At 39.5% G+C, this 9,815-nt stretch overlaps 1 protein-coding gene across 1 annotated transcript; it reads right to left on the reverse strand.

The window, feature by feature from the left end:
• Positions 1–323: 323 nt before the first annotated feature.
• LOC311253647 (uncharacterized protein) lies at positions 324–6,913 on the reverse strand (the record flags this gene model as incomplete). Its single annotated transcript, XM_084384153.1, has 13 exons — positions 6,891–6,913; positions 5,610–5,809; positions 5,366–5,513; positions 3,034–3,136; positions 2,740–2,898; positions 2,515–2,559; positions 2,313–2,405; positions 2,142–2,216; positions 1,325–1,413; positions 1,124–1,226; positions 885–1,001; positions 629–780; positions 324–474 (listed from the first exon to the last, which is right to left on the reverse strand). Exons 5-13 carry the CDS (start codon positions 2,758–2,760, stop codon positions 324–326), a joined length of 846 nt encoding a protein of 281 aa, XP_084240279.1. The 5' UTR covers positions 2,761–2,898; positions 3,034–3,136; positions 5,366–5,513; positions 5,610–5,809; positions 6,891–6,913.
• Between the last annotated feature and the right edge of the window lie 2,902 nt (positions 6,914–9,815).

Genomic DNA, 9,815 nt, shown 5'->3' on the forward strand with positions numbered 1-9,815 from the left:
AAGTAAAAGCATGAACTATGAGGTCGGCTTGTAATTGCAATATAGCAAAGACATGTATTTGAGAAAATGTTCCTAATTGACTTTTGAGCTGGAGGACAACACTTAAAAACATTGTAATTTCTTTGAAAGTCAGCTTGCTAAAGTACCGTACTACTAGCACAATTTAAAAACATCACTGTTCAACAAATTATGGTCATATTTCATACAGTAATGACAGAACGATAAAATTACAGCAAATTATTTGAGATATTTTATTAGGTTTTTTTAATTTATTTATTTATTTTTTTAGGTTATTTAATGGAACATGAGCATGTGTCATATACTTACAGATATGTAGTCATGTCGCGATCACAACCACAATGGAACTCTCTGGTGGTCCAGTCTCCTTGCACACCTGCGCATTCAAAATGTATCCAACCTCCACAGCTTTTACACTCGAGCCAAGAAAAGTTTTTCACTTGACTGTGGAGTGTTCTACAAGACAAATCGAAACAGTCTATCAGCTTATTCGACTATATTTATCTTAAAACTGTAGACACCTTTATTATGCTCTACTTTTGTATCAAACACCTGGCATTAATCATTACACAAATGCTGCGTATTGCTGTTCAATTTCTTTCTTCAATACCTCTTTGAGCCAGTTACCCGCTGAAACACGCAGGCTTGTTTTTCCCAGGCTAAGCAATGACAGTTGGAGTCGCTTGCTTTTTTTTCCTGTTGCTGAATCCTGTCCTCCTCAAATTTTATTTTTTCCAGGTCTTCTTTGGTGAGTGGGAAAGTCTGTGTGAATGACAAAAAATAAAAAAATAAAAACATAAATAACATTACTCTGAATTCTCTTTGAGTAAACATTGGCTTTAAGCGAAAAGTTTAATATATCTGACCTGAACACTCAGGCCTTTTATCATCTCAGCCGCATTGTGTCTCCTTAGAGTTCGACACTGGTTGAGGGAGAGATCATCATTGCTGACATCTCTGTTTTGGACCTCATTCTCAGCTGCCTTTTTTTGGGATAAAAACATAGTCACAAATGGCATACAAAACAGTTATTTCTTGTTGTCATCCTGTTTGTGTGTTTTACAAATGATGACAGCTCCTAACAAAGCTGAAACAGTTTACTTACCGAGCACACAAAGATCCCACAGTTATCATGGTCTCTCTGCCTCCACTGCTTTGGGAATGTGACCTTCCATCCCTTGAGACCTCCGTGGTTTCTGAAGACATTACTTTGATAACAAAACATAAGGGGTCACATTTCTATGACAGTAATTCCCTTGCCTAAATTTTTTAACCACCCTCTGAATTTTGTGTCTTCACTTCTCACCTCAGAAGAGCCATGTCGTCATCTGTCATTGTTGTTTGAATCCTCAAAGAATCGTACAATCTCAATTCTTTGTTTGAGAAGTCTAGTACCTAAGTCATAAAGATACCAGAAGCACATATATCTGCAGTTACATCTTTTGTTTTGTCTAACAGAGAAAAAGTAATGCTTTTGATAGCCACAGTGATAACTTTCTAACCAAGTTATCGGTGCATTTATACATTTATATATTGTCCTTCAGTCTCTGTCTTATCACACCATTAAGGCTATACAAAATAACATATCAATTATACAGTACATCATTACAAATGTTCTTACCTAATGTTCTATGACTTTTTTATTGCAGCATGTCCACTGTGTGAGACCTATATTTATATGCTGGACTTGAGTAAATATGATTGTCTTCTTAAAAGATAAAAATGCATATTTACATGTCAAATATGAGCTCAACTACCATGGGGGAATGCAAAACTCCCCTTTAGTAACTGATAAAATGTCTCACATTACACTTATTATTTGTGTTATTTATTAATATAAGTGTTAAACATTTCTTGCATAGTATTTCAAATATAGCATCATATGTTTATTGCATTCTTCATTCTGAATGCATGTTTGGGTGATAACTTTTATACTACTTTGGCTACTGTTTACCTGCTGTTCACTTTAATTCTTGAAGTAAAATTACACACAAATTTAACATGTTGCTAACACTTTGCTGCAGCAAACATGGTCCAAGCATCTCTTTTGAATAATTATAGTGATATACATGTGTTTAACATCATTTTTATGACATGGTTGATGTGCTGTCATGTTGGCCTACCCAAAGGATAAAGTGGTTTCCAGTCTCAGGAGTGCTGTGACCCACAAGCCTTGGCAGAAATATTCGGTCTGCAGTCTAGTGCAGTGGAGACAATAGCGATTTCAGTATTAAATGTCCATGTTAAAAAGACAGATTGTAAAGACATACATCTTTCAAGAATGGCAAACCCACCTTTAAGTGTTTGACAGTTTTGTCCTGGACATGGCCATTTCTTATCCAGTCCCGACTCCACAGAATGTTGTCAAAGTGAGCCAAACTCACAGACTGTGCAGTGGGGATAAAGATTTATAAGTGTTACTGTCTCCTACCTTTGCTGAGGATGTTGTGTTTGTTCAGAATTGACAAAAGCATACACACAAGTACTTCATATTACCTTACTGCAGGCCCGTGTAATCTGTGCCACTCTGAAATTGACAGCCTGAATAAAAAAGATGGTGATATCAGTTTTTGCAGGATTTAGCACATAAAAATTGTCACCACACACTTGAGTGCACACTGACATGAGCCACAGCATTTATCTTTAGTCAGACTGCATGTCTGACTGTAAACATAAACGTCTTAATAGATTTAATAATGTTAACAGTACTGTCATACTCACATCATCTGTCAGCCACGGCATCGTCCATGAGGTGTCGTCCAGTAAATCCAGAGGGCAAACACTCTTAATGTCTTTTATTGAAATCTGGAACTTTCTCCCGATTTTAGTCAAAACTTGATTTTCGTCCCGAGATCCAGTTAGAAGACTTTTCAAAGTGCTCTACAAACAGCAGTGTTTTCTATTAGCTTATACAATTCATAATCATTATGGAAGTACAAAATGAGAAAAGTTATGTTCACATTGTACGATTTTCAAACTGTTTTTATGTGAAAAACATCAGATGCAGCTACTAACCTTGTCCTCTTCAGATATGCTGTAGTTGCTGGCCTGAAAAGTGACGTCTTGGACCTTGTCTGCTGGAACAGCAATAGGTGGCGGTGGAAGTGGCAGTGTCCCACTGCGGTGGAAGTGGCAGTGTCCCATATATTGTTATTTGGTCTTTACACATGTATAAAGGCACTATTCCTTAACAGCGGTGTTATTTATAATGTAAGGGTGTATTGCATGTCCTCGGTTGTTAAATAATGGAAGAGCAATGCAATAGGTTGCATCCTGTGTGCTGTGATCACAGAAATACAGAATTTTAGTTTTTCACTGTCATAGTTGTGCGGGTGGTTCATAGTGTCACAATGTTTTTTATAATACAACTCCTATATTTCTACTCCCATATACTAAACACACCACTTGAGTCTCCAGCTGGTCCAGAATGCTGCAGCACGTGTACTGACAGGAACTAAGAAAAGAGATCATATTACTCCTGTATTGGCCTCTCTGCACTGGCTCCCTGTGAAATCAAGAATAGAGTTTAAAATCCTTCTCCTCACTTACAAAGCTGTTAATGGTCAGGCACCATCATATCTCCAGGAGCTCATACTACCCTATTACCCAACTAGAGCATTAAGCTCCCAGAACGCAAGCTTACTTGTAGTTCCTAAAGTCTCCAAAAGCAGAATGGGAGCCAGAGCCTTCAGTTATCAAGCTCCTCTTCTGTGGAACCATCTTACTGTTTTGGTCCGGAAGGCAGACACCCTCTCTACCTTTAAGAGTAGACTTAAGACCTTCCTTTTCGATAGAGCTTATAGTTAGGGCTGGCCCAGGCCTGTCTTGGACCAGCTCTTAGTTATGCTGCTATAGGCCTAGTCCGGGGGACAAATGACACACTGAGCTTCTCTCTCCTCCTCTCCTCTCCATCTGTATACATTATGCCTGTATACATGCCCCATCTCTGCATGTCACTGACTTCACTTCTTCCCCGGAGTCCTTGTGCTCTCTAGTCCTACAGGCTCCCATGGATCCTGGCCGCGCCCGGTTCGTGGATCGTGGATGCGCCTACTGCTATGGCCCTGCCTGATTATGGATGCGCCTACTGCCATGGCCCTGCCTGACACCCACCACTACTGTCGCTAATATTAGTCATATCTCTGTTACATACGTTCCACTACTATTATTGTAATGCAATACTACATACTATCCTTACCGTTAACCACTACTACTGTTATCACTAGTAATCACATTTCCATGTGCATTTCATTGTTGTTGCTGTGATGCCTCTTTATGTGCTTTCATTCCTGTCAACCATCCATTATAATTGTATACATCGTGATCTCGTTGATCTGCTCTGTACATGCGACATCTATTGCACGTCTGTCCGTCCTGGGAAAGGGATCCCTTCTCTGTGGCTCTTCCTGAGGTTTCTTCCGCATTTTTTTTTTCCCCTGTTAAAAGGGCTTTTTTTTGGGGCAAGTTTTTCCTCACTCGAATCGAGGGTCGAAGGACAGAGGGTGTCGTCTCTGTACAGATTGTAAAGCCCTCTGAGGCAAACTGTGATTTGTGAATTTGGGCTATACAAATAAAATTTGATTTGATTTGATTTGACCACTGTTGAAAACATGTAAACAAACCTGAAGACCTGAAGACCAGTGTGCCCAGCGGACCCAATGTCAGGGGCACGGATGACAGTTTTCTGATGTCATCAAGGAATTTGTTGTTAATGCAGCAGTTGTGCATCTCCAACAAAATCCTCACTGTCTGCTTGAAATGTACCTCGTTCATTTGGGTGAGCGAGTACCTGGTAGCTGCTAACTCGCGATTCAGCTGTTCTGCTACAGATGAATTTATTTTGGAGCGTAAATTGGGGCACAAGTTCAAACTCCTTAAACTTTCCTCTGGTCTCTTCTGGTGGAAACGGTCGTACAATGCGTACCTCTCAGTGGTTTTGGTAACTGGATGGGGCAGTATCCATCGGTCATCGTTTTTTGTTGGTGGTTGTAAGGGGGAATGTGTACTGAGGTTTTTTACCCAGGCCATTTCAATTTGGAGTTTCTTTTCTGCTGCACTTGCCAAATTGTCTGTGGTTGGTGGACACAATCGCCCTGCTTCGATTGTTCATGTGTCTGGCAACTTGGCCAGACACATCTGAGATATAGCATGTTGGGAATGCTTTAAAACTAAGCAAACCATCAACATGGTCCCTAGCGGACTCAGTCCAGAACAAAAAGTTCAAATAGTAGACGAGGGCAAGAGAAATGCAGTACTCCACCTGTAAATAATAAAAGAAAGCATAAACATAGAAAAAAAGACCAACGACACATAATCATTTTAAAGACATCTCATTTTGAAGTCTAACCTCCAGTCTTTTGCAGCTTCAAGAAAAGCTTTGGGTACACTTCCTTGAAGTTGACGAGCTCCTCCAATCTGTTCACGAGGTCAGTGACAGATCCCTCATCACTGACACCAAGTGCATTACAGGCCTCTTGCAGGTCTTTCTTTAGAGGCTGTGGGTGTTTTGGACAGTAGTAGTTTTTTTGTATTACATTGTTTAGACAATATAAATGACGAAAATAACTACTGACATTTTCAATATAACACACCTTCTTCAATTCAAGCAGGGACAGAATCGTGTCTTCATCCAACTGCTTTGCTGGCACTTTTGAATCTTCTTTTCTTTTTTTCATGCCTTTCTTTGCCTCTGTTTTTGGCAGCATGTCCCCCTTTCTAACATCCTCCCCCATCCAAGGAGCCAATGTTGAGTATGATGTCTTGGTCTCATATGGGTTTCTAGTTGATGTACCTGGGGATATTTTTAAATGATAAAAATAACTTTCATTAACATTAACAACATACTCTATGTAATTTATAGATATGCAGGCCTGTGTACTTCGTGTGATATGTATGTCCAATTATACTGTTTTCCGGTTACTCTGAATAACGTGTTTTTTCTTTAGCTCACTCACAGTCCTGGCTACCTTGACAAAACTTAAAATGCACAATAAGTGACTTTAAATGAGGGAAAACATACAAATCCCCTCAAAGAAATAACAACACAGAAGACAGCACCTTGGTCCCAAAAATAAAATGTAAATCAGTACATGTGCAGTAAGCCAACAGAAAAGTCCTATATTCATTACTACAAAATATGAAATTGGGCTGATTTTAAATGAGCATTTCTAGCAAAAAGTGTACTGGAAGCATTCATGATCGTTGTTGTGGACTGATGGCTGTGATCTGTATGCACTTTTTATATCAAATGAATTATGTGAATAACAGTTTACTCTGGACAGAACTCACTTAAGGGTATACTCCCTCTTGTGGCATAAGCGAGCAACAATGTGGTAAACTTTTATAACAGGTATGTATAGTCCTGTCCAGCTTTGATTATAATTTTGGCCACAGGCAAGTGATGAGAGATCAGTGTGAATTTTCTGTACAGGCCATTCAATTCTTTTGGATGCATACTTAGAAGAAAAATGAGGGTTGTGAGTGATAAAAAAAATTGAGTCTTATTCTACCAAATTCTATTGTATTTTGTGAAAACGCGAGGATATCTCCCTTTTTCAAATTAGATGACAAACCATAATTAAAAGAACACTCTTTTTTCCAGTTTTCGTTTCAGAATAGGCAATTGATTGATATGAAGGTACACAGATAAGCTAATAATTACCTCACAAAAGTTCACTTGGAGCTTATAAAAACAAATCAAAGTTATGCCAAAAGTGTTTTCAATTTTCCGTACAAGAACAATGTAAATCAAATGTTAACAGTTTCTGTTTGACAAACCCATCCCCTTTCCTTGAGCCATTTTTGTCTTGTCATGTAAATGTGGTTATGGGGCCTAGGATAGGAACTTTAAATGTCTAATGCAATAAACTAACCTGATATAAACCCCTCGGCGATCATTTCCTGTCTAGCTGTTCCCATGCGCTGTTGATGTTGATGCTGAGGTCTTCTTCTGTGAGAACCTCTGGATCAGGCCTCTTAAATGTAGAGACTGCAAAAAGTCATCATATTAGCAACAGCAGTGTAGAATGATATAAACAATAGCTGTTATTGATAATTAGCATAATTGCAAACAATACTAAGTTTAGTTAGATGTTCATGTATACACTGCAGGCTCACCTGGTATGTCAAAGGCTACCTTCCAGTTTGCATCTGCGATAATAACTGGAGGGCAGTCCCCACACTGGTAACAACTGAACATGAATCTGAAGTCTGTCAATGACAGAAAGTGGTGAAAAGCTCTTCGAACAGTTTGGTGGTGGAAACGGTTGTCATTGAAGAATGACAGGGTTGACGGCATGCGACCAGGAGCGGTTTTGTTCTGAGAAATGCATAAAAACCTGAGTCAAAAAAATACATCCAATTGCTGTTGTCACACACAACAGTCCTGAGACATAACTTTTCTGTTACCAATAACCTCAACGACTACTTAAAATAGAGAGTTAGTACATTTAATGATGTCATAACACGTAAAGCATTATATAGTGTCTAATTTCAATGAAAAGTAGCTTAAAATAAAGAACAAAGGCCCCTGGCAGTAGTTCATCATTATTTGCATGACAGATGACGTTCAATAAAGATTTTCACTCTAAACATTAACACTTACGGTCAATGCAGAAAGCAGAAGTTCACATAACGGGAGGGTCAGGAAGACACGGTCATTGAAATTGTGGAACCCAGACTTGTAGTCCTGAAAACGCACATGGTTCTTGCATAGGGGACACTGCTTGATGGCCACGGAGATACCTGTAGATCATTTAGGGTCAAATGAAAACAAGATGACAAACAAACACAGATGAAGACTTAATATGTACAGTATATGTAACATAATGACTGATAGACAGACAGACAGACAGACAGTCAGAAAGGACAGACAGAAACAGATGCATGTTTTTTAAACTATCAACATCACTTGCCTTTTTTAATGTATGTGTAGCCATAAACAGTTGCCTGAGTGGTAATAATGTTGTAGGGCAGTAGATCTGGTGGTGTGGGTCCCGGACAATATGGGCAAGTGGTCTCTTCTGGAAAGAAAACATTGGGGGGATCCTTCTCTTTACTTCTGAGATCCACTGGTAGCTCCTGGAGTGGTGGGATTTTCTTTTTAGTATACAAATAGTTGGTCATTTGACATACATTTCTGTCATTTTCGGCATACGCTGAAATTTCAGCTTCCAACATGTGTATTTCTGTTTCCAGATCGTCTATGTCATTTATCAGGATGTCTGAATTAGGCAGGAGAAGATCTGGGGATTCCTGAAAGATCCACCACATTGCCAGCATGCGGTGGAGACAACAATGTGATTTCCCAGTCCCTCTACACTGGCAGTTCCACTTACCAGACACTGAGTCAAAGGTTACTCTAGTGCGCCCACATTTGCACCAGTTATCCATCTGGCCAGTGTATATAGAGAAGAACACCCATCTTTTGGAGTATCCCATGTCACCATAAAAGAGGTGTGTCCACTACATTTTCTAAGGCAGCTTTATGCATGCTCTCACACTGGTCAGACCACTCCTGTGATATTAATCCCTTGTCTTTCATTGCCTGCAATGACTGGAAGGTCAGGCTGGCAGGTGGGCTACAGTTGTTAGAAAAAAAAAAGCGTCGTAACCGCCATTACGCGTTTTTTCGATGGCACCATTTCTAAAAATGTTGAGGGGCCACAACAATACAACTGACCACCTATTTTAAGGCTTTTATGAAAAAGTGAACGGTTCACCTCAACTTATTGTAACGTATTATAATTCCAACTCGAACACAGCAACTGCAACTTGGCTGTAAACTTCGGTAATGGCTTCACGTAAGCTTGCTTGTAGAATTATGACAAGGTGATTCGGACTTTTTCAGTTAGAGTAATTCCATTGCCAGTATAGCATACTACTTAAATATTGTAAGGAATACTGTAAAATCATGGAAACCACTTTTTTTTTTCCTTGTGAGAGCTTGTATGCGAGCAAAACTTACCAGCTATGTCTTCAAGTCATCAGGTAAACACTGTCTCTGGTATCAAAGAGTGGTAGACGTACTGACCTCACGCAACACACTTGAACTATGGGTAATGGCTTAGCGCTGATCTACTTTGCTATTGCCTACATAGCCTATGATTCATATCGTTTGTGGTATGACGTAAGGCAATTGATATTGGGGGTTGTATAGAGGCGGTGGATGAGCTGTATACACTACCCAGCAAGCAACTTTCTGTGTAATAAACATGTAATAGCCGTCAATTGCAAACCTGATGACTAGGCTAGAACAAGGCTAAATTTGGGTATGAGGATGTTGATTAAATCTTCACATATAGACCACATTTCACCAGTATTTGCAATACTGGCTTAGATGTGAGAAATTAGAAAAATGAGGATAAGATCTAATTTGCACATTTTAAAGGATAAAAGGTTTGTTTATGGCACAAAAGAAACAGAAAGTTGCATAAAGCAGCCCCTTTGGATCAGCGGTCTCGTGCTTAGTATTCTCCTGGGCGGGTGGTCACGCTATCTAGTACGCCACTGAGTCGAGAATGGAAAGCATTGTACAATTCTTTCACTCGTGTATTTTGCTTCGCAAGTACGGTCTCTGGCAATAAGTGCTCGTGTTTACAGTGTCTGCGCCTGCGCTTTCCAGCAGGAAGCACAATTGTTGTTTTACATTAATGTATGAAAATACTACCATGATCTCAGGGAAATGTGTGCCGAAGCAGGAGTGGTATATGTAACTATTGTATATATATACATACATCTCTAGTTTCTGACACGATTGAGGTCATTCAACATCTCCCGGACTATACTCAGGATGTTTT

Source organism: Pagrus pagrus, assembly GCF_965226575.1.
Source record: "Pagrus pagrus genome assembly, contig: HAP1_SCAFFOLD_28, whole genome shotgun sequence".
Classification (NCBI taxonomy): Eukaryota; Metazoa; Chordata; class Actinopteri; order Spariformes; family Sparidae; genus Pagrus; species Pagrus pagrus.